The following is a 25,435-nucleotide window of genomic DNA, read 5'->3' as shown; positions in this document are numbered from 1 at the left end:
GTGAGGGGGTGCCCGGCGGCAGAAAGGCGAAGGAGAGGGTCTGTTGCAGGGTGCCAAGTGCCCACCTACTCGCCGCGAGAAATCCGAGTGGGAGAGAAACCAGGAAAGGGTGGGAAAGGGTGGGAGTCCAAGGGACCCCCTCGCAGCCCCCTCAGGAATAACACTCCCTAGGTAGCGCATCCCCGGGGCTGAAGGCAACGGCGACAGCCGGTCGTCTGTTGCCGGGTTGGCGTCTGGAGCGAGAGCAGAAGGAGGAGCAGGAGAAGGAGGGAGGTGGAGGCTGGACGCGTCTGCTAGCGGCGGCACGACGTGGAGTAGCCGGGCGGGTTGGCGCGCGCCGGCCGGGGTGTTGGCCACCGCGCGCAGCAGCTCCGGGAGCAGGATCGTCGCCGCCTCTGCCGCTGCCGCCGCGGCCCGCGCAGGACCCGACCGAGTCCCGAGCGCCGTGCGGAGCGCACCCGCCTCCCCGCGGCGCGCCGGGCTCGCCCCCAGAGCGCGCACACGCGCGCGCGCGCTCACACACCCGCTCACACACTCACACACTCACACACTCACACACGTGTGCGCTCTCCGCTCCGGAGCCGCGGCTGCTCCCGCTCTCAGCGCCGCAGTGGAAGGCAGGGCCGAACCGCTCCTTCTTTAAATACCTAAATTACCGCCCGGCCAGCCTCGGCGGCCCCCCGCACAGCGCTCCCGGCGCCCCTCCCGCCAGCTCGCCAGCTGCCAGCCCCGGGACCTTTTCATCTCTTCCCTTTTGGCCGGAGGAGCCGAGTTCAGATCCGCCACTCCGCACCCGAAACTGACACACTGAACTCCGTTTCCTCTTAAATTTATTCCTGCCTAATAGCCACTCGCCTCTTTTTTTCCCCCCATCTCGTCGCTCCAAGAAAACTTTTTCTTACTCCCCAAAGTTAGGGTTCCCCCTGCCCATCGTGTATTAATATTTCCACTTTTGGAAAGACTTGCATTTTCTTTTTAAAGGAATTCAAGCAAGATACCTTTTTCTATTGGACGTTGACTCTCGATTGTTTGCAAAAGTTTCGCATTAAAAAAAAAAAAAATCTACCTGATCTGTACTTGAGAGTTGTTGGTTTCTTTTTTTTTCTCAGTTTTTTTTTAACTTTTTTTTTTTTTTAACTTTTTCCACCTTTAAAAAAAATGCACTACTGTGTGCTGAGCGCTTTTCTGATCCTGCATCTGGTCACGGCCGCGCTCAGCCTGTCTACCTGCAGCACGCTCGATATGGACCAGTTCATGCGCAAGAGGATCGAGGCGATCCGCGGGCAGATCCTGAGCAAGCTGAAGCTCACCAGCCCCCCAGAAGACTATCCCGAGCCCGAGGAAGTCCCCCCGGAGGTGATTTCCATCTACAACAGCACCAGGGACTTGCTCCAGGAGAAGGCGAGCCGGAGGGCGGCCGCCTGCGAGCGCGAGAGGAGCGACGAGGAGTACTACGCCAAGGAGGTTTACAAAATAGACATGCCGCCCTTCTTCCCCTCGGAAAGTAAGTACTGTTTTTTCGCTCCCATTCCCTGAGGCTTAGCGCTGCCCGAGGCTCTCGGGGCCGCCACGACTCCAGGGACGGCCCTTCCCGCTCCGGGTCCCGGTCTGCGCTCCCCCTCTCCGGTCCTCCGTCCCACCCACCTCCTTGCTGGTTGTGTGCCTGAGAACGTTAGGCTTGCAGTCCGCCACTTTCGACTTGATTTTCTCCATGTCTCCCTTCCCCCAAGGCCTCGGTCCCGTACGAGGCGTTATGCTCTCCTTCTGGCCCCTGAAAATATCTTCCCGGCCACCAGCCAGGACTCAGCCCCCCTCCTCTGTCAAATGAAAGGCGCTCCCCAGGGCCGAGTTAGCCCGGGACGTCTCGGTGGGCTTGTTTTCTTTGGTGCGGGCAGAGTGGAGCCTGCTGAACTGGCGCACGAAGCGTTAAAAAAAAAAGTGGCTCCAAACCTAGCCTCTCCGGAAGGCGCCCCTTTCGGGGCCGACCTATCAGCGGGTTCTCCAAGCCTTCCCTATTGTCTCTAACGCCCCTGAAAATGTCAGCATCGCCAAGGCAAAACCCGATTTGGAGACCCCTCGAAAAATACCTCCGAACCCTCAATTCTTGCATCTCTTGCCACAGCTGGGTGCTTACACCCCGCAAAGGCGAGATCTTGTCACCACGTCCCCCTTTGATGTCACCTGGAGTGGCAGGAAGGACAACTTCGTTTCTGACGATGTTAAAAAAGTGTTTTACTTCGCGTTATTTTTCAGTATTCCCTCAGACCTGTCTTCTTAAGATCGCTGGTGGAGCAGATCATTTTCCTTACGGGTTTACCGTTTATCTTTCTCACTCTTGAGCCGCCCTCGGCTCCCTGGGCTCTCTTAGGCTTCCTTGCAGTTACTTCGGTGCATTCCTAAATCTCACAGAGGGTAGAAGACAGCCGATTTTTCTTTCTTTCCTTTTTTTTTTTTTTCAACTGGCTTCTCCGAGGGCAGCGTCCTCAAAACCAGTTGGCATACAGTAGCAGCGGGAGTGACGTGATTTATCGCAGTTCCTCTGGGGGGAAGGGAAGAGGGCAGTTAGCTGAGAATGATTTCCAAGTTCTTAGGGAAAAAAAAAAAAGAAAAGAAAAGGAGAAGCAGCATCCAGTGATACCTGAGAGGGTTAAATACCAGGAAGAAGAAGAAGAAGGGAAAAAAAAAAGCTTCAACATTTGCGTATTCCAAATCCCAAGTCATAAACTTTTTCATTGGTTGCCCATTTCTCTCCTCCCCTTTCCATGCCCTATATACTTGCTGGCTGCCTTCACAAAGTCTCTGTGTCTTGCCTAAATAGATAATATGGCCATCTTGATAGTTTTCTCCTAGAGGTTCTAATTGCAGGGTGGTACTTCTCTTTTTTAATATTTATTTTTAGTTTGACAAGTCCTAGTTCTGTGACTTGCCATGTCTTGTACTTGACAGTCTCAGAATGTCAGCCCATGGATCTCCTGCCGGTCTTCCTGGCCACCTTTCTTTTTGCTGCACCTCCTCTTCTTGTCCACAAGCAGAGTAGATACGGGAGATCCTGGCAAGCAGGATGATTTTATTATTGTAATTAGGCACCATCCACAACAGTGGTGATAAATACACAGCGCCCTGGTTATTCCCCTCAGGAAGTAAAGCTTTCTACCTGGGGTGGAGCCAAGGAGATATTAGGAAAACAAGTTCACTGTAATTGGTCCAGAATGATTGAGACCAAACAGAGAGTTTGAGTCAGTTTGCTTTCTCAAGCACGTGTATCCGGTCTACTGGTATTTGGGCAGGCGGGCAAGTAAAGTGGGTTATATAGAATCTGAACTGGGTTTACCAGCAGTAGTTCAAATGAATTGCCAGCACTTTTATAACAGACAGGAGGTCCGATTTCTTCCTCATCATTAGACAGGTGTGGGGAGAACCAGTTACCTAAGAAGAGTGTTGATTCTTTGTTCCTTCCGGCACACCTCAGTCCAAAGAGCCGAGGTGATCCAACCTGGGAAAATGATCATCCCCAAACTGGAAAAATTCTCAGAACGTTAGGATTTCAGAGGATGACAGCTCAGATCAGTGTGGAGATTCTCTACTCCATCCCACCTCCAGCCACCAAGTAGATAAAAGGTCTGCTAGGTGCAGTATAAAAAAAGTATACTATCAGTTTTCATACAGAGAATACCAGCTTCTATGGAAGTTTAGGGGCAGAGAAGCATATTAAGAGTAGATTGGATACTACTGTGCAAGAACTGTGGATAATTTTATAGAAAGTAGGTTAACTGATTTTCCAGCACTTTCTAGTTATACTGGAATATAGTGAACCCTTCCAAAAAAAAGGAAGAAAAGAAGAAATCACTCCACCGTATTTTTAAAGAGCAAATTGAAAGTACAGCATTGGCTTATATACTATAGCTTTCCTTCTTCAGGACTTTTCTGCCCAACTCTCAACTCAGGCGTCACTGAAGTGGCTGAAGGGAGGGAGTGTGCCTGTCATTTCTTGCAGTGAATCCGGCAAGGGTCATAAGCCCCAGAGATGAAGGCATGGGAAAGATCACTGGTTCATTTTTTACCATCAACTTATTAGCGTTCAGGGAGTGACTTCAGCTCAAATATTACAAATATGCTCTAATTATACTCAATGAGCTATATATCATTACAGATCGCTGATAGCCCTTTGTGGGACATTTTATACAATTCAGACTACATATTTTTAGCAATGTGGAGATTTAAAAGTAAAAATATAAGAGATATTGTATATGCCCTCAGGCATATTTTGTTTTAAATATTATCCTTGGCCCGGTATACTGTATAAATACAGTAAATATGAATAGAACTGGCCAGGTGCCAATCTCCTAGGATGAATTTTAGTCAAGAAGGTATTTATGGGATATAAATAATACTGTGTCAACATTTAAAGAAAGGGTCTGATTAGTTTTGAATTTATTCATATTGATCTTTTCACATGCTGTTAGTTTAAGGCTCAAAGTGGAGTTATGCTAAGGTTTACCGATAGTTTACCCAGTGGGAATTCGTGGACTCCCCAGTCCTTTTGACAAGCCATCTGCAGTTCAAGCCATATCTGTTGGAAAGACACTGCACAAAGCTTTAGAAATCTCGAGAGTGATTCCGTTCACTAGACTGAGAATCCAGATGATTGACAGTTAAAATCTGTAGAGGCTTGGGCAGTCAAAAAAAGAAAGAGACAGTAAGTTTCATTTTCTATCTTTCCTCTCACTTGTTTTAATTGTAACAAACCAGGCAGTGTTGGGGTTCTAAAAGGTGGTGATTTTGCCCTGGCCCCCACCTCCCAGGGAACCTGGGGCGAAGTCTGGAGTTTTGGCTGTCATGACCCTTAGGGAAGGCATGCCACGAGCATATCATGGGTAGAGGCCAGGGACGGTCGCTAACCATCCTCTAATGTACAGGACAGGTTCCCTCCACCCACCACCACCAGCACATACATCAAAGAATCGCCAGTAATGCGCATGTTGAGAAGCCCTCGTAACCCTGCTATTGATTTTGGGTTACCGAATTTTGCGAGGAGTCCCATTTTAAAAGTAATAACCCTAAAAATCAAATATCTGTATGATCAAAAGGAGATTAAAATGAGAGCATTGAATGGAAAGATAATCAGAAAATTATCTTCATGAGATGGGAGCTTGAATTGGACCATTTTGTGTGGTGGATACTTTATTATTATGATCCTAAAGCACCTAAATTGGAGACCTCAAAACTTCCCATTCATTTAGCCTAAATAACGATGTTGCCCCACCCATCAGTAACTTCAGTCAGCAGCAATGTGGTGTTAGTCAGAACAGAGAAAAAAGAAATGAGGAATTGTCTTGGATTTTCCTTGCAAGGAGAATAAGCAGTTCATGTTAATGAGGAGTGGGATCTCCAGCCTAGACAACCAAAGAAAGTAAGTAATTGTGTTGGTTTATTCTATCATATTGAGTTAGATAAACCAAAATATACAGCCTGAGACATCACAATGAAGTTTCCTTTGTAGTTGTTTCACACGAATGTTAAATCTTTAATAGCAAACAATCTCCTTTTCTATTTCCCCTGTAATTTTCCAAGTGAAATCGTGGAATGTAGAATGAATACTAACAGCACTATGGTTTTGGGGAATTCGACTTAAGATTCTATTCATGGACATGTCCTTCTGTATACAGATTGCTGGACTATTGGCCAGTTGCCCAATGAAGGAAAATATTAGCAGTTGCTGGAACATAGTAGTATTTTTGCTTTATATCCAGGGATTTTATTTTTTAAGATTCTCTGTGTGAGGATGCCTGAGAAAGAAAAAGAAAGATCAGAGACAATCGGATTTGACCCCTTGACTTCTAGAATGATTGAGTTATTAATACACAACAGACCAAACTTCAATTTCTGCATTTTTATTGTGTCATTGCTTGTACTAACGCTAGTGCCTAACTGTGGTTCCAGTAAACTTGGGTCACATTCTTCTTTCAGGATTTCCTCTCCTTTCCTTCTTTTACTTTTCAAAGACTAGGAGAAGTAAATACTGTTTATAACTGAAGCAGTTGGGCAGGCTTTGTTGCCAAGCGAGAACAGCTCGCCGCGAGCCTCCCCTGAGGAGTCCCGGTCCCGTGGAGGCTGGGCTTTGCAGAGGGGCAGGTGGGGACCCCTTGACCTGGCAGAGGGACCTGGCACCCTCTGTGTCTCCACAGCGACCCCTGGGGTCCACTTACGGAGCTGCACTTTGTAAATTCCGACTTTCCCCTGGTGAGAACACGCTGATGTAACCTAGTCGCAGCATCTTTCATATAAAGATATGAAAGAATGACAGATCATTTTTCCTAGAGGAAACGGAGACGCGAAAAAAAAGGCTAATGACTCACTGTTGATTCCACATCAAATCTGGGTTAGCACTGAGGAGGTCACTGACTCTTAGGCCTTCGCCCAGAGATTACAACACACTCCAGGCTGCATTTTTAGAAGGTTAGGGACACCGAGTGGAGAAGCCCGGCCCTGAGAGAGCGTGCTGGCGACCACCGGATGGGAGTCGGTCAGCCTCCTCCCTCCCCTGTGGCCCCGCCCCCCCGCCTCTCTGCTCCCGGCAGAAAGGTGAGCAGCCTTAGGGCAGAGCGACTGCGTGAAGGAGCTCGGAAAACAGCCCTTTCAGCTGTCTTGATGTAGCATTTCCGGTCCTGACGGATCCTGGAGAGAGGCTCTGGATTTGCCAGATGTGCTCGCTCTACGCAGGCAGCCCTTCTGCTGCAGGGTGTATTCCACTTTGCAGGCTCGGAACAGCTTGATGAAATGTGCCTCTGGCCCAGATAAACAAACGTTTCCATTGTCATTTTGAAACCATATGGCGTGCTTTTGTTTTTTAATATTCTTTAAACAAAGATCGTTTTAAACCTAGGAATTCAGTGTTCTCCAGGTACTTTAAATTTAATAACAGGCTAAGGACTCTTTGATGGGTTTGTTTAGACTGAAAGCTTGCCTCCGTCATTTGTTTAGGAGAAACTCTCCTCGCGCAGCAACCGCGGAGGGGTTTTGCTTGTCGTTTGTTTTGTTTCTTTTCTAACCTCTGATACCGGAAGTGGGTGTGGAGCTGCTCTGCACCGTGAACACCTCCACCTCTTTAAGTCCTGGGGTGGGTTTGATGGCCTTGGCTCTGCATCAGACTCCCCCTTGACCTCTAGCCCACAGTCTCCGAATTGCCTTCGTCTTCACTGTTCTGGAATATCTGCATGCGTGGCAGTTCGCCTCACTTAACCAGGCTTCACTTGCTTCACTTCTCAAGATGAGGAAGGTAGCTGTTTCCTAGGGTTGTAAAGGACCCAGGATGAGAGGCTTAAAGAAGCACTTGGCTCTGTGCGTGGCACTCAGTAGGCGATCTTGGCAGCTATCGTTCACTGAATCTCAAACATCATTGATTTTCAGACGGCGCCATTATTTTGTGTGCCACTAAGCAAAGAATAACACTATTATAACATGCCATCGATTGCAAGACACATTAAAGAGAGGTATTTTAGAGATAGTAAAAATGTGATTAAAAGTGATGCTCTGGGAACCACTCCCACTGGCCTGGAATCTCATGGCGCTTCATTCTTTTCTTTGTAAGTTCTACTCAGTGGATCTATTTCCCTTGCTCTCTTGGATTGGTCTTTAGGTGACCTTTGCCACTTCAGGGACTGGGAGCAGAGACTGGAAGGGCTGGTCATTCACCATGTCTATTAGTACTCTCTGTGCTCATATAAGAAGTCCTTGATAATTTAGACTTCTTTGGTAAGATTTCAGACTTCTTAAGAAAACATCCAAGACCTTTCGGGTTCCAGTCCCTCCTTGTTCAGCCCCACCTCTTGCTAAATCCCATTCTTGCTACAAGCTACACTCCAGCCACATCACCTTCTTCGTCTTTATCCAAATGGGTCATTTATTTTCGTGCCTCCAGGCCTTTGTCTATGCTGTTTCTTCCATTGGAGATCCATCTTTTAACACCTCTAAACATCCTCTGAGGTTTCTTCAGATGCCAAAACCTTTGGTTTTCCCAGTCATGTGAATCAGTTCATCCTCTGCATTCCCACAAGACTGATACTCATCTCTAAAGCAGCCTCTTTTCTTTTGCTGTTGATAAAATCTAGTTGTGGTCCAGCTGTCTTCTTCGCTGGTTTGTAAATTGCCTCAGAACAGGAGCTAACTCTTACAGAACCAGTGCATTGTATTTGCTCAATACATGCCTCATAAATGGATGAGCATTTCCCTTTAGAGAATAAGATGGAACCACCAGATGAAGGCTCTATGTTTCCTAAGTATCAGGGCCAGGAGATGTAGAGAGATGAAATCTACTCACCTTCATTATCAGGGAGAATATGCTTGATGGATCATAACACTGTGGTTACAAGCAACACTGGGTTTCTCATACCCATACATTTCCCATTTCCAGTTTTACAATGAAGAAAATCATGGTGAGAATAGTGATGGCAGCTAACCTTCACTGAGTACTGACTGTGTCAAGTATAGTCTTAAATATTTTACCTGTATGTCCTTATTTGATCCTTACAAGCAACCCTTTAGAGTCCGTACTAGTATTTACTAGCATTTTCCCTGTGACGTATGAGGACATGGGCATAGCTACTTCTGTCAGGGATGGCTTATTGAAAGTAAGGCTCTTAGTTACCACAAATAAAAGAGGCCCTACAATAGAGACCAGGAAATGGAGAGCATGACTTTCCTTGCCCTCTGGAGAAATGATGTAGGGCATCCATGCAAGAGTGGTGTCTTGTCCTCTCCTCCCAGCCATTACATCCTTAAGCTCTGAATTCTTTCCCTACAAAAGGCTATATACCCCTGAAGCCTTGGATACGACCCTGGGTCTTTTTCCCTGCCTTTAACACATTCGACTTTTCTCACTACATTTTGGTTGATAAAAAATTATGATTTATCAGGTCCCTGGGTTTGGTCATTAACTGCAACCATTTCTTCACAAGAGTTCTGTTAAGTTTGATTGATGGGGGATTCCTCTTGTCTCTTTCAGAGAATTAATTTATTTGGGAAGGCAATTAATTTATTTGGGAAGGGTAGTGGTGCAGTGAGCTCGGGCTTTGGAGCCACACAGACCCAATAAGGAAAAGAAGGAGTATAAATAAAACGGAATTGCACCAAAAGAGTCTCAGAGACAGAAGGGGAAGAAGTAGCACCAAAGACAAGAAGCCCAGCTCCAGGCCTATGGCGATTGTTAAAAACTGGTCTTGTTTTAGTTGGTAGAGAGGCTCTATATTTCAGTGGTATTAAAACATGCATATGACTCACACAGCATTCACCTCTTTCTCTTGCTCGGTTATAAGGTTTGAAGTCCAGTGAAGGAAGGAGGGGATGTTGTTCCTAAGATGCTAACATCCAGAGGGTGTTTCTGGGTAATGTGCTTCTGGGCCTGGCTCAGCCTTTCCTCATGGGTTTTCTGTCTCTCCGCCCCCCGCCCCCAGTGAGGGTCTGTGGAGAAGGAAGCCAGGCCACTTGGAGTTAAGGCTGAGCCAGGTCGGGCAGCCAAAGTTAGACTGTGGTGGACCTCATTTCACTTCCATAATCAAACACTGGTCACAACAGTTTCTTGGCTGTCAGGTGATTCATTTTTTTTTTTTTTTTTAAAGCCTTAGCAACAAAATGACATGAGGGAGTAGAAGTCTCAAAGAGGAAGACAGATGTGACAGGAAGAGGAGAGCGTGGTCAAGTGTCATGGCAAAGGGTTTGAGGAGGAAATGAAAACGTGGGAGGTGATAGCAGAGAGGAGAGGCCGCACCAGGCCCTGGGTGGTTGTTAACAGTGCAAGGCGTTCTCCGTGTGAGGTAGCATCCAGCTTTCCTGGGGCAGCCGAGTGAGGCCATTCACTGGTGTGAGAAAACATTGCTGTCCAAGAGGAGTTGAGTTTACCGGATTTAGCATCTGTTAGAAGGAGCGGAAGCCTCCTGGTGCTGAGAAAGCTATTCTTTGTGGGCCAGGACCATCCCTTCATTCTCTCAAATGAGCCCTTCCGAACGTTACCACCTGATAAGCTGGAAATGTGGGGCTTAGATAGTCCTTGAACCACAAGGATTTGAGGAACTCAAGGCAAATGGAAAATGCTTTCTGCAGGTTGTGAAGCTCGAACCTTCTGAAAATAACCCGAATGTGTTTCTGAGCTCCTCAGGCAGCTGTTTGCCCATCTGCTGGCACGTTCCCCGCGTTACACGGGGAGGGTGCCACTCTTCCTTCAGGCCCTCCTGGCTGCCTACGTGTTGGTGATCGGGAAGCAGGCTATTCCTGAAGTGGACACACTGGGTTCTCGCCATTTGAGACTCCGACTGCTTTTTTTGGAAATGTTGTTTGTTTCAGGAAATCCTGTAGCATCTTTCCAGTCTCCTGAAAGAAAAAGAAAAATGTGACTTAGACCTTGGCTCTGTTCATTTGGCTTTCCCTATCTAACCCACACCACACTGACAAATACCACATCTGTCTTGACAAAGCTAGTTCACAAATAACTGCTCATTCATAACCTGAAGCTGTTGTAAGAGTCCTTACTTGTTACTTGATCTTGTGAACAGGAATGCAAAGTTTGGTTTTGAGAAAGACCCTGAAATGACTGCAGGTCCGGTGACCTTTGCAAATCTATACGGAATCACCATCTAGAAGAGAACACTGCACATTTTGTGTGTGTGTCTTTTGAGAGCATGAAAATATTGATGGTTGTCCAAACATAAATGGGAATTTCCGGGAAAATATTTAATTTTTAAGTTTTGGATTCATCTCAGCATTGGCAGTTCAATGCTTTTTTAGACCAAATTCATCAGTGATTATTCTCTCTGTACCAGAGGCAGCAGGGACTTTGTCATTCCTTCCATTTGGGGGTTTAGTTCTTCTTTGGTCATTTATTTTCCTATCCATTGGCTTAATCTCATTTTCACTTCTGCTTTGATATCTTAATGACAATACCATTGAAGTTGTTGCTACTTGCTTTATAATAAACCCTTATAAGTAAGTTGCTGGCTGACCAAGCAGCCAAAAGAATGGATGACTTATTCAGATACCACTTAAGAAGGAGAAATAAAAAAATCACAGATGGAGGACTTTTTTTTTTTTTTTTTTTTTTTCCCCAGAAGATAGGTGATTTGGTAAGGGAACTGAGGTCTGTTTGGGCTTTCTGCGGGGAAATGTTTCCACATCCAGCTCATCATACCTGGGCATTTGGGGCTCTGGATGTTAATGAGAAAGGAACAGAGGTGGGAGCGGGCTAGAGTTCCTGGCTTTAACCAGAAGTAGCTGAGTAGAACCAAAGCTGAATTTTGGCCAGCTCCTCGGGTCCTGAAGCACCTGTTCTCACCTTTAGAGATGTCTGCTAAAAAATCATGTTGATTTGAATAATAATTTAGTCATTCATTTGTACCTCTTCATAGTAGAAAGCCTTAGCTTGGTAAGTGTGTTAATGGAAGTTACTGGTCAGACCTATGAACTAAATCCTGAACTGATGCTGTTTCACCCACTAAACTTGTGCTTTTTCTCCCCCATACAATGAGGTGACTGGTGCTAGTTTGTCTTGGAGAGAGCTGTTTCAGAGGAAGCCCACGGTCACAAAATATCACCATCAACAATGAAACTATGTGTAGAGAGTCATGTCTAATTTCATTAATTCTTTGGCACTAGTGTCCAGATTCTAGAAAGAGGGTCCTGAGCCAAACTGACCCCGAGTCATTATATATTTGGGATCAGCAGCTTGCCCTTTCTCAGTAACATTTGTTGGGAATTCTCTAAGTAAAGTAGAAACTCCCTGGAGTTTGTCTTAAGAGGAAATGATAGTACGCACTGATGGACCTGCTACAATCCTGAGAGGAATGTTTGTAGGGAAGGTTTGGAGGGATGGAGGAGGAGACTAATCAGACAGAGTTTACTGAAGCATTTGTAATGGCATTTAATTATGTTTATGATATCACTGCAGGGAGAAAGTCTTTATCATATAGACACCTTCACACTACACAAAACCCCTACTTACTCAGAACGATCCACCTGGTTGGATAGTCTCAAGGCCAAGTGAGATTTTGTAAAAGGCCTCTTTAAAAAAAAATTTATTTCATTTTACTTAAATTAGACTAATTAGCATATAGTGTCTTATTAGTTTCTGGGGTAGAGTTCAGTGATTCATCAGTAGCGTATAACACCCAGTGCTCATTCCATCAAGTGCTCTCCCTCATGCCCATCACCCTGTTACCCCATCCTCCCCCACCTCCCCTCCAGCTACCCGCTGTTTGTTTCCTATAGCTGAATCTCTTACGGTTTGTCTCCCTCTCTGATTTTGTCTTAATAAAAGGCCCTTCTTGAAACTGTAGCCTATACCAAACAAAAGCCTATACCAAAGTTTCTCAAATTTTACCATGCAAAAGAATTCCCTGTATCACCAGTAGTGCTTATTATAAATGCAGATTCCCAAATCTTCATCTTGTAGCCTCCATCCAGATTATGATTCAGTAGTTTTCAGGTGGGCCCCAGAAACCTGCACCTTGATGAGGAGGCCAGGTGATTCTTAGGCAGGAGTTCAGAAAGACGCTCTGGAAACACTGTGCATTTTTGTTTTGTTTTGTTGCTTTATTTCTTAGCTGGGTCATCCCAGGCAAAATGAAGTTTTATGGTTAACATTGTAGTCTTTTAGAAGCTTTGTAAGTTACCCAGGCAAAACTTTAATTCCAGGACCATTTCTATCTTACAACTTATGTGAGTGGTCGTCCTCCACGATCGGTTAGTGAATGCCCAGGTACTTCTAAAGAGGATTATTTCTCTAAAACTAATTGTCTTGGATTTTTATAGGTTTTCACATTTTATCGAACATTTCACATCTGCCAAAGCCTCACTGCTCTACAAAAGTGTATTCCTACCCCTATGCCACTTGACCCCTACAGACTGTTGAAATTGATTTTTGAAAAAACTAAGCATTGCTTTCTTTGACCTAAATGATCACTGGAAGCATCACTTATATCTCCACCCAATTCATGGTCTCTACTTCTGGGGCCCTGGGTCAGCACCAGAGTGCCTGTCTTTTTTGACCCTGCTTAAAAACAAACAAACAAAACAGAACAAAAAAGGAAAGAAAGGATTTTAATACTGCAGCTTTATGGCATAGTAAAAGTAAACCAAAGGGGCATACTTGAGGACTGCTTGCTGGAAGTTGCCAATGACAGTAGTGACCTCTCCCTGGTCCCATCCAGACTTCCTTTGACCTGGGTGACCTGGAGCAATTTCAGGGATCTGGATTCTGTTACTAGAACTGTCCCTCCTCTGCACCACAACATCCACTGGCCTGAAGAAGGTGCTGTTTCCCAGGAAAAGGAGTGAAATCCCCCCAAGAACCCGCACAGGGCCATAGTTGGAAGAAAAAGTATTGCTAACCAAGCAACTTCCTCTGCATATTCTGCCTTTCCCTGGTTACATTCTTGGAGATTTTTATTTAAGATAACTTTCAGCATCTCTTGTTAGAGGTCAGATATGAATGAGAAGATTTTGTTTGACTTGCTAATCTTGTGACAAACAGTTTATACCCAGTGTAGCTTCTTGTCTTTGCTGACTGGTTCTTTGAGGGAATTTGCTCCGGGTTAAGGCTGTGGAGAGCCTCTAAAAATAAACAACATGGTTGCTTCTTGGTGAGAACATATGTGAGCAGATGGCAACTGGTAACAGCATATGGTGGCAACATGAAAACAGTATGTTGCAGAAAGCTCTGAGGGGACCTTCCTCGTCCATGCCTCTGCGGGTTCTCCAGTGCCCCATAATCCCAGTGACACAGAGTTCTGACTGGGAGGTGTGTCCCACGGAAGCGTGAAAGCATGTCACGGGGGGCTTGTTAGTGGGCTGAATGTTGGAGACGGTAAGTTACAGGGGATGGAAAAAGGCTTCCTTGTCCATTTTCAAATTGAGAGATAAAAGGCACAAATCTGACCAAAAAAAAAAAAAAAGGGGGGGGGGAGAGAGGACTCCACAAGGCCTTTTGTCTTTTGTCAAAAGAAGTTTTCAAGTCCGGTTTGCAGAGTGACAGGCTACTTCTGGAAGACATGCCCTAGACGAATGGCAGGGACATGGATGTTAAATCCATGTGAGGAGCTAGGAAAGAAATATATTCACCCCAGGCCTGGAAGTCAGTCAGGGATTCATTTGTCAAATAAGTTATATAACTAATATTATTACGTCCCTTGATCACTTCTTATTTGCCAGTCTCTTAAATATAACATCTCTTCGTGAGCTTCTAAAACCCTCAGGGGTAGCATGATGTATGCTTCATGTATAGAAACTAAGGCTTGGGTGAATCCAGCCACTTGTTCAGAGATTCACAGGAAACCAGTGACAGGGCAGGGGTTTCAACCTACGTCTTCTTACGCAAAAATCCTGTATTTGTCATTGATTCGACCCCAGATAGAACACTTAGCAGTGTTTTCTCTTCCATTGAGGGTATTTTTTGGTATATTTTCTTTTATAAGAATATGGCGGGTGGTATACAAGATGTCGTTGCTGTTACTTTAAAGAAATGAAAGTTTAAAATTTCATGATGTAATAACTATCATGGAAGAGAATGTTTAATCCATCCCGAGCAGCCCTAGATTTTTAAACTGCAGCGGAGCAGCACCAAACCAAGATACACTTATATTTAAGGAACCTGAAGTCTAGGCCAACCAAATGAAACATTGATTTTTATTCATAACGCGTAGGCTGTCTTTTGTCAAAGGAGGTCAAGGCCTTTCCTGTTCATCTTTGACATGAGTCACGGTATTTATTTTACCATTTCCATGTATAAACTGTACATTGTGATTTGGACGCTAGAGCGTGTTAAAGGGAAAACGGAACTCAGGAGCCTGACTGGCGGTTAAGGGATGCCAGTAGATCTGGGAACAGAATCCAGAATCCCTTCTAGAGCCTTGGTCCCCGAGTAGCGGTGACCTTATATGTGTGGGGGAATAAATACATTCAGAGAGCCCGCTTCGACTTTGAATCTTTGTATAGCTCTGTGCAAGGCATCGCCTCAGTAAAATAGCTAATGACTGTGCTTTTTAAAACTCCTAGCTGTCTGCCCAGTTGTTACAACACCCTCTGGCTCAGTGGGCAGCTTGTGCTCCAGACAGTCCCAGGTGCTCTGTGGGTACCTTGGTGAGTACACTTGTCTGCTTTATACCTCATTTGACATAGTGTTATCAAGTCCATCTTTAGTGTCTGTCTCCTGTGGGGGAACTTGTCAGAGGCCAGAGAGAATTCTGGCATGCAGCCTTGTAGCTGAACAGCCACAAAGGTGCGCCCAATTTTTAGTCCGTAAATGATTTGATGGCCGTATGTGCAAGAATGGGTTGTGGGTACATGAGATCTGTGCTCTAGGGGGTGACACAGTGGTCTGAAATCCGGATCTGCTAACCCCCGTGGATGATGCCCTCTGGAGGGTTGAGCCGTATGGCCAGAATATCAGGGGTCCTTTTGGGGTGTCTTTTTTTTTTATATCTCTGTTCTCACGCCTGGCATACAGTAGTCGCTCAATTAATGTTTCTTGTATTGACCTGAAGGGGACGAAGGAGCTTTTCTTTCCTTTGAAGTTCTGGAGGGAGGCCTGTGGGAGAGTCGCCACTATTTGTGACCTTCCTATTGTCATTCCTGGGTTGCATGAGAATGGGAATGGGTTGTCATGGGTCAAATCTTGGCTGACTGGCCCTGGGAGCTTGCCACTGAGCCCTGACCCTCAGCACAAGTGCAAACCCCTCGGAGCTAGCACTGCATGTCAGGCTGAGGAGCACTGAGGTCTCAGGGCTTTCTGATTTGGAACACTAATCAATTCAATCGGCTTTTATTGAGAGCCTACTGTATGCTGAGCAGTGAGATCACAGCAAAGAATAGGACTTAGGTGGTCCTGATATTTAAGAACACGGGGGCCCAGTTGTCCCTGATCCATGTTCAGGAAGAAATGAAATAGACTCACAGTCCTGGCGTTGGTTCACTCACATGTTTAGGACCCCAAGAAGGTTTACATTATACTGATAATCAGTGTGGGCAGGGGTCCCAGATACGGACAACAGAAATGTTTTTGTTACCTTAGTAGATAATCAGGTTCACTGGTATAGCCCCCTCTGCAGTTTACCATGCCTAACCTTGCTTCTTAGGAATCAAGGAATGAAGGATTGAAGTAGTTTATTTACAGTGGTTTAAGCCGGGTTTCCTCGAAAAAGAACTGATTCTATTGAGAATATACATTTATTTTCATGTACGAAAGTGGCTAGAAGCTGCCATGTGAATAGAGAGTAAAAGGTTTAATCCATGCTTTTCAATTTCCCTTTTGTGAGACAGAATATATTTTGTTTTCAACCTCTACATTTGTATTTTATTTCACTATCTAAACCAAGGATTTAATTGTCTGATGTTTTTCCCACTAGCTCTTTGGAAAAGAAAAGGGAAGGGAATAAGAGAAGGAAAGCATTTGTTGAGTCCCTCCTATGCCCTGGCACTGGGACACACAGCGTCCTGGTCCTCCCCTGTTGGTAGGTTGGAGACGGCCGGGGCGACCATCCCCACGTGTCAGGAAACTGTGGCTTGGAGAGGAAAATACCTTGTCCTTGGTCATAGCACACTCGCGGGGGGGGGGGGGGGGGGAGGGGGCGGGGAGAGAGGCAGGGGCAGAGCCAGAATCTGAATTCAGGTCTGGCCTCGACGCCCTCCACCAGACCACAGAGCCCCCAGATTTTCTGGCCTTCCTTTTGCTTTTCCTTGGCAGTCCTGCCCCATTAATTTTTATAATTGTCTCAGTGACTACTTTGGATTAATTTCCTTTTCATCTTTTCTTCCCATAGTAAACAAGTTGAGGGGGCTATCCTGGTTCTCTGTGTGGTTTTTCCTCTCAGACACTCCTCGCTTGGGGTTATTTTCGATCATTTCATTGCTGCAAGCCTCCTTCTTTCTTTGGTGAAAACACACTGGAAACCCACCCTGCTCTTTAGTGAGTCTGGGAAAATCAGGAGTGTCTCCGAGGGTGTGGAAGGGAGAGAGGGTGCAAGCTCCACGGAGATTCCTAGACAGTGCGGGGCTCCTCCACCCACCCAGCTTCCAGGCCCATGGGAAGGCTCTGCGGACCCCTTTCAGACCTTCCACGGAAGACTGCTAAGCAGTGGGGCTCTGCATTTTTTTTTTTTTTTGTCTCTGTTCTTAGAAATAGTAATTGAGTAAAAATGTAAGTGAGTGGATGCCAGGGGGCAAGTGTCCAGGGTCAGGGTGAATTTCTCCATGCTGAGTGTGATTCTGAGCACTCGTTAAGTGGAGGCCGGCCTGTGCCAAGCAGCTCGAGGGCCATCCCTGTCACCTTGTGTGAACCGCCTCTCCATTCCAAGGAGATGTTGGGAGCGGCTGGAGGGAGCCCAGGGCCCGTGGCGCCTCTTGCTGTTCTCACTCTCTAACCTGGGTGTAGTTGATAACTCCGTGTTCTGACACCCATGATTTCACTGAAATCCCCTGGAGGACGAAATGGTCCTTGCTCCGCACAGCCCATGTGGTTGCTGAATCATTTTTCTTTTTTTCAATTCATTAGCCCCCACATTCTTGGTTAAGATAACGTTAGCCTGCCTGAAGCTTTTCCTACCGAGACCTAAGAATCTAGAAGATCAGCAACTGAGACAGTCTCTGTGAGTACATGGATTAAAAGTTGTGAAGGCAAATTCAGGTGGTTCTGGGGTTTGGGTTTTGTCTTTTTTCACATCTTTACTGAGTGAGAGGCTTTGAAGGAACTCTGTGGTGGTTGCAAGACATTGTTGCTCCAAGCATGGTCTGCATGTGCATCTCCCGAGGTGTCCTGAAGAGCAGATTCCCCAGCCCTGGCCCAGAGCTGCAGAGTCCGAATGGCCGGGGTGGGTGGAGCTGATGCTTGTGTACCTGTAAGCGGGCTCTACATGGTTATTCTGACCTTATTGTAGTCTGCGGCCGCTCAAGGCAGTGGATGCTGTGATGATGCAGGTCTGTTTACCCACAGTCCTCCAGCATGGAAGGATTCAGATGAAGCAGGGCCTCTGTGTGATCAACTGGTTCTGCGAGTGTGGGACCCTTCACCCAAAGCACAACAGAGTCTTGGCCCCATGCTTTCCCTTCTCCCAAGTGCATACAGAGATCAAGGTAGACCGGTTGTCTGCAGGATCACACATCTCCCCTGGCCGCTGTTCACCACAGAGGGGGCAGTGAGTGTGTAAGCCAATGAGAATCCACCCAGGTGCCTTGAGCTGGGCCACTGTGAGTGGGAAGGGGATTTTGAAAACTAAGGTACGATGTGTAAGTGACACAATGTATAAGTCGATGTATAAGGTTTAATTCCCTGAGGTTGTGTTTGGTCGAAGCACTGCCGACCTCTTCATGGCCTGAATCCTGTTCTCAGACATTCCATGGGGTAAGGATCTGGCCGACAATGGAATGTAAACTCTACTCTCTCAGCCAGACTCAGCTTTGAGTAACAGCGGTTTTCTGCTTCCAAGTGAGGTTTTTCTCAACCAGAGGTATTAGAGCAGGTGCAAATCTGATCAGCTTTTAAAAAGAAAAGTTAAGGATAAATTACTTGGCATTTGTGCAATCCTATGCCACCTGCTATTCTGATGTTATTTTGGTTATTTTGGAACCATGAGAATTTTGAATCCAGCCCCACAGTATGGATATTCTATACCTACTGTAGGATTTTTGGGCTGTCAAACTATTTAGAGAACTCTCCAATTCTTCGTGGTCTGTATCACTAACCATCCCGCTTGGCTATTGAAGTATGAAAAGAAGGATGGGTAATGTCAATTCTACTTTCCAAAGAGCCTTTAAAGACAAGATCTCTACATTAATTACAAATATAGATACAGTTTTAAGACAAATGTCAAATGCATGCAGAGATTGTGGGAGGATGCAGATAAAAACAGAATGTTCTTAGGATACATTAGTTCATTCAGCGGCATTTACTGGGCGTCTAGGCACTGTGTGAGGCCATCAGTGAATAAAACAGCAAAACACTTGGTCCTTAGAGAGGTCCATGCATTGGAGGAAGGTAAATCATTCATTTAAAAAATTAAATAAGGATGGCAGAAGTTGAAAATATTAGAGGGGAAAACATAGAGCAGGGTTAGGGATGGAGAGGTGAGTTGCAACTTCAAAGAAGTTGGGTGTGGGAGGGCACAGGAATAGGGTGGCATCAAAGCAGAGGCTTGAAGGAGGTCAGAGAGGAGCCTGGGGCTCTCTGGGAAAGGACATTTTTGGCCCAGGGTACAGCTGGAGCTGCTCTTGACATGTTCAAGGATTATCAGAAATGTCCTAGGAGATGAGATTGGAGAGAGATCATGTCAGACGCATCAGGTGGCGCCTTGTGGGCCAACATAAAGTCTGTCTGTGGCTTTTCCTCTGAATAAAATAGGGAGAAGGGTGGGTTTAGTCAAGGTTGTTCTGGTGGCTGTTAAGGTGAGAATAGTACACAGGTTGACTAACGTAGAGCGTGAAGTCCGGTGAGGAGGTCTTTGTAATGCGTTTTGCAGCTGCCTTTCCAGGTGAAACTTCACTCTATCAAGAATTTCCAATAGTGCTGAGTTCTTTCTTTGTAAATAATCTGATAGGAAAGCTCCAGTGGGTTCTGTATGTAGAATATGGTTTTTGAAATTTTTTTTAAATTAATATTCCTGAGTTATTGTCAACTCACCCCCTTTCCTTTCTAGAAAGGAGCTATCTGTGTTTTGTGTGACAGGTGTCCTTCCTGTAAGGCCTCCTCACAGCATCTGTGACTTGGTGGGCAGGGACATGTGCCCCTAAGCTCATTGGTGACCATGTGTTGGCCTAGGAGAATGACAGACTACCTTTCCCTGTGGAAACTAAAAAGTCGGGCTTCAAAGTGTATTTGGATCTGTCCAGATGTGCCTAGTGCCTTTGCCTAAGCTTTGAAATGAGGTCAGAAGCCAGGGAATTTGTAAAACTATGTCTCTTATTCGTCGAGAAGCATTTCTGTCGGACCAGAGTTTGCTTTCTAACTTTGAAGTTTGGAACAGGAAGACTGGAATGTGGATTTTAGTCCTTCCTTCATCTGTACAAGAAGTATCTATCGAGTCTACTGTGCGCCGGGTGTTGTGCTAGGTCGTCTGACAGATGGAGGAATATAGTGCAGACCCTGTCTTCAGGGAGCCTGCAGCTGAGTGAGGAAGTCGGGCAGACCAAACCAACCAACCAAAACCAAAAAAGCCAGCACTGTGTGGTTGATTCTAAGTAAGAGTCCTGACAGGTTGGAAGAATTGCTGTACTTGTCCCGGAGAGGTGAAGGAGGCCTTCCTGGGGGAGGTGATATCTGCTGCTTGAAAAACAACCTTTGCAATTGCAGTTTGGCAACCCTCAAGCAGCCAGAGGCAGCTGCTTATGCTTTCTGAAAGGAGAAGATCTATCTTTCGCGTTGTTTCCTTCCTCTCTGAGCTTGCACGACTACCATCTTGACGAATCATGAAACAGCAGAAGCACTTGGTGTGGTCTTTGAAAAAATTGATGTGTTCCTTCAGGAGACCCAGTCTGAAATACTGAGGTTGGAGGGTAAGATCTTTATATAGAGTATTTGTTATTCAGAGTTGATACATTCGGAAGATATAATTTGTCTGTTGCATGTAAAATCCATTATTCTCTGTGGTGCTGTGGTGTAATGGGACTCTGTGGAATATGGCATTATTTTACAAGCTCAAGGTCACTATCTAAAGCTTTTTTCTTCCTCTCGATGACATGCCACAAAAATTAATCTCTCACTCATATCATAATGGGTTTGTGGGTTGGCTGTGGCTTTGTTCCATGACATCCTCATTTTGGGACCCAGGTAAAGGAGCAGCCTCTAACCCGGGCATGCTGATCTCATGGCCAGACCATGAGATGGGACAGTTTTCCCTGCCCACATTCCACTGGCCACACCTGGTTTCAGGAGGACAAGAAGGGAGAACAAAGGTGGGGGCTCAGGTGGCAGTGGGCCCAGGAGAGAGGGACAGACATTTTGAACAGATGATACAGTTTACCACTGCATAGGTGACGGAGTTGGGGAAGGGAGAAAGATTTCATCCATGTTAAAAACTTTCTATATTGTGTGTTTGACATGCTTGGATCCACTCTGTTTCTTTGTCTATGGAATTATGGGGAGCTTTATAATGGATATTTACTAAATAATTAGTAGGTTGACTTTATAACAGACATAAATGTCATTCTCCATTTTTATATTTGACGGGTTCCTCCGACGGAGACAAATGTATCTGGTGTAAATGGAACGGTTGGTGGTACGGGGTTTCTGAAGGAAGTCCTGATGTGGTATGTGAAATTTATGTATGTCAGGGACACTCTGAAACTCAGGCTTACCCCCCAGACATGTAGTGACATCCCTTAGCCTTAGGTGGGTCTCAGATTGTCCCCACAGTCCTGACATGCCCAGCCCTATCTGATAGATGTTGTCCCCAGGAAGGCTAAGTTCCAGGAGAGTAGACGTCTGCAGATGCTTCACCGTTTGCTGGAGGGAGCATGACTTTCCCATTTCTTCTCTCTCTTGTGTGAGTTCGATGCCAGTTTAACAATCTAAACATCACGTGCCACGTGGTTCCCTAGAATCCTGTCTAACCTGAACCTTGGTCTCCTGACAATGACCTACCCCATAGGCTGTGTAGACTCATGCTCCTTCCTGCTGTGTTCAGTTGAGCAAATGGAGAGAAACCCTGCTGGCGTGGGACATCTCCGGTGGGACTGTCAACGCAGTGACGGCCACCCATCTGTGCCCATGGCTCCTGACTGGGCTCGGTGGTTTGGGCTCGCGAGCTCCCAGTCATTTCCATGGCCTCTCCTTAGTATCCTTCCTAGCTGCCGATGCTGAGCTTTTCCATCCTGCCCTTGAGGTCAGTGGTGGGAAAGAGCAGCAAAAATGAAAGCATTGTTTTGCACATGGCCGGACATCTGTGTTTCTGAATCGCCCTGCTGTGTGCATGATGCAACTGCTGGAGCTGTTTTGCTGAATGTGAACTTTGTCCACCGACTGGAGTCAAAATTGGTTTTGGATCCTCTGAAATCTAAATGGTCAGACCACGTTTTTCTAATATGCAGTTGGATCGGACCTTTGCTCTGAAGTGGAGCTGACTCTGTGTTCATGCGGCAGCACGGCTGGCCTCTCTGTTTTCCTGGTGTTGCTTGTTTTCCCAAGGCTGCTACTTACCTTGTCCACTGCCCACATTCAGGAGAGCAGGAGAGCAGCTCCCTGTGGGACTGCGGCCACGGAGGCTTCAGGGCTTGTTGACTTGAGTGTAAGTGTTAGGGAGAGAGACTTTTCAGAAACGAATCAGGGGAAGCACCTGCGCGGCGGCAGGGACCTGGACTTGGGCTGCAGAAACTGCCGCGCTCAGACCCCTTACCGGAAGCACGGGACCACCCGCGACATGGTCCGTCGGCTCTAGTGCTGGGATTCTTAACCTCACCGTGCATCAAGCTGCCTTGCGGGGGGTGGGGAGCATTTAATGTGCTAGGGGATTTTCGACTTAGTTGGTAGGGGGTGGTGGGGGGTGGGGTGGCGTGGCATCTTTGGTTTTCAAAAAAGCCCCAGGTGATTCTAATGTTCGGCTTGAGTTGAGAAGCTCTGTTTCGGGGGTTTCCATAGCTTTTGTTAAAACGATGATTTTCTGTCCGGCTATCCTTGTTATAATATGAGTGAACTTCTGTATGAAGAAAAGGTATATATTTGAGTGGGGGTGTTGGGAGAGAGGGAGAGGGTGGATTCTGTCTTCAGTAATAATCAACTAAAGATACAGATAATGCTAGCTGTCAGTTATTGAATAGTTACATTAGACACTGTGTGTTTTTTGTTTGTTTGTTTGTTTGACAGAGAGAGACACAGCGAGAGAGGGAACACAAGCAGGGGGCGAGGGAGAGGGAGAAGCAGGCTTCCTGCCGAGTGGGGAGTCCGATGCAGGGCTCCATCCCAGGACCCTGGGATCACGACCTGAGCTGAAGGCAGACGCTTAACTGACTGAGCCACCCAGGTGCCCCTAGACACTGTGTTAATCTCTATATTAACCTTATAAGATAAATGTAATTATTAATCACTGTTTCATAGATAAGGAAACCGAGGCTTACAGACATCATGTAATTTCCCCATGGTCATGTAGCTCATAAGTAGCAGAGCCAGAACTTGAACTTGAAGTCTCTCTGACTTCAGAGCTCATCCTACCAGTCGGACCCCTAAGATGATAAACTTTATGAAATTTTGGATGAAGGGATGAGATATCGGAAAAGGAGAAGTCACTGAGAATACTATGTATGTGTATTATTAGGAAATCATCCTGTTATGAAAAAGGAGAAATTGATATGTCTGGATGTCTTTCTCTTTTTTCCCTTAAATACAGTATTTCGCTTCCCAAAACCTAGGAAAGTTCAAGGCAGGCAGCAGAACCCAAGGGCTTGCACGCGGATGTGGGAATGAGGCAGCGACTTCTGAGTTTAGCTCGTCTGTGTTCTGTGTTCCCCATTTGAGGAATAGAAATGGTTTCTTCTGACGTGAACTGATACGAAGCGTGGTGCCTCCTTGCAGTTTATTCTCTTGTTCAGACTGTAATCACTGGAGCGTGTAATACAAAATCCGGGTGTTTCTCATTTTGTTCCCTGGATAGGAACAACCTTTTTGTTGTTTGTTGTTTGTTTTTCTGCAGGCTGGGAAATCTGAGTACTTACTCCAACTACTGCATTAATCCTTTAATGCCTGTTAAAAGTCCGGAATGGTCCCAGGCTAAGGCCCTAAAAATCCCACCCGCCCGTCCCTGGCGGTTCTGTCTATCCCCATAGATATGAAAGAATGTTGCAGATCAAGGCACCCGGTAAATATTTGTTAAGTGAGGGAGTGAATGGATTTTGCAAATATGGGCCATGATCGAAATAGTGCCTTGCATGTTGCTAAGGATTTCTTGGGAACTGAGAAAGGTCTTAGTTAATTGGTAAGCTCCCAGTTTCTGCCTGGGGCCGCCTTGTCTGTTCGCCAACTCCTAATTGCCTACCTGGGAGACCTTTCTGTACACGAAACATAGCAATATTAATAGGCTTTCAAAAAACCCCACGTCACCAGCCTCTGCTTATCTCTCTTAGCCTTGATGAAAGGATCCTGACTTTTTCTTTGCTCAAAGTAGCATTTTTCATATTATAAGTTAGAAAAAGTGCAGAGTCCCCGGGGCACATGAGGAGCAGGAAGGGAAGCTACTTGCCAGCCCGTGGGAAAGAGGAGAAGCTCCACTTTGATGCAGTCTGGCCACCGAGAGTCCTGCAGGGACACCTGGATTGCCCCCTGCTCCGTCTGAGTTCCGCAGTTAGAAGGGAACAGTTAGGCGTGTGTTCTTAGGTCTTCAGCCAGACTGCACAAGTATTTTTGGGCTCTTCTTGTCTCAATCTGATTTCTGCTTGAGACTTTAACACATGCAGGCTGCACTGGAACGACTTTGAAACTACTCTCGGGGTACTGTAGGAGGGTTGCATCAGCGTTAAAGCCTTTAAGCAGGGTTGTTTTTTGTTTTTTTTTTTTGCTTTCTTTCTTTTTTTTTTTTTTTTTTCTTTTATTGCTAAATATCCAACAGGCCGAACGGAGGAAATTCAAGTCTAACCCTGGAGGGACCCCTGTTTAGTCATCTGTCTAGACAGACGGGTTCATATAATGGGCCTCTCTGTTTCTTTTGCTTTGTTATAACTGACGGTGGTCCCTTCCTTTAAAGTTGTGAAGATGTCAGCCTTTGGTTTTTTGATCCTAACCTACTGTTGATAAGCCAAGAAAGTGACTCACACATGAGCCAAAGATGACTCTGGAGTGTGACACTCAGTCAATGATATAATAGAAAGAAAATACAGGCTTTGCCTAAAGGAGCCCAGGATAAAATCCTGACTGTAATACGGGGCAAGTCAGCTACCTTCCCTGAACCTCATCTTTCTTGTTTCTAAATTGAGAACTAATTAGGGGCGCCTGGGTGGCTCAGTTGGTTAAGTATCTGCCTTCTGCTCAGGCCACAGATCTCAGGGTCCTGGGATGGAGCCCCACCTCCTTGCTCAGCGGGGAGTCAGCTTCTCCCTCTCCCTCTGCCCCTCCCCCGCCCCCCCCATGCTCGCACTCTATCGCTCTCTGTCAAGTAAATAAATAAAATCTTTAAAACAAAAATGAGAACTAATTAAAAAAAAAAATCTCCTGCTTAATCGTCCTTTCCAAAAAAGAAATTAGTACATACAAATGCTTGGCACATGGTAGGGGCTAAATAAACCATCATCCATCCATCCATCCATCCATTGATTCATTTCAGGGTGATCGGTGAAGTCTTTAACTTTCTAGCTTTTATATATGGAGAATTACAGGGAAACCAGAAAATCTGGCCCATGTTTTTAATATCAAATTTCCATACATTGAGAAAAGCAAGTGACATTTTTTTTTAAAGTGTAGGAAAACATTTAAAAAGTGCTACCA

The 25,435-nt window shown here is 45.8% G+C and overlaps 1 protein-coding gene across 2 annotated transcripts in view; it reads left to right on the top strand.

The window, feature by feature from the left end:
• The first annotated feature begins 457 nt into the window (after window positions 1–457).
• TGFB2 (transforming growth factor beta 2) overlaps window positions 458–25,435 on the top strand; it is an 80,458-nt gene continuing 55,480 nt past the window's right edge. The window contains exons 1-2 of one of the 2 annotated variants that reach the window (XM_028104785.2): window positions 458–1,504; window positions 15,037–15,120. In XM_028104785.2, the coding sequence (XP_027960586.1) occupies window positions 1,159–1,504; window positions 15,037–15,120 (430 nt within the window). In that variant the 5' untranslated portion in view covers window positions 458–1,158. The remainder of the gene's footprint in view (window positions 1,505–15,036; window positions 15,121–25,435) is intronic. The other variant, XM_028104787.2, reaches the window with a different exon arrangement.

This window comes from Eumetopias jubatus, unplaced genomic scaffold (assembly GCF_037043125.1).
Source record: "Eumetopias jubatus isolate StellerSeaLion01/CBP00866 unplaced genomic scaffold, mEumJub1_p1.0 scaffold_12, whole genome shotgun sequence".
NCBI lineage: Eukaryota > Metazoa > Chordata > Mammalia > Carnivora > Otariidae > Eumetopias > Eumetopias jubatus.
This window is presented reverse-complemented; position numbering and strand designations above follow the sequence as displayed.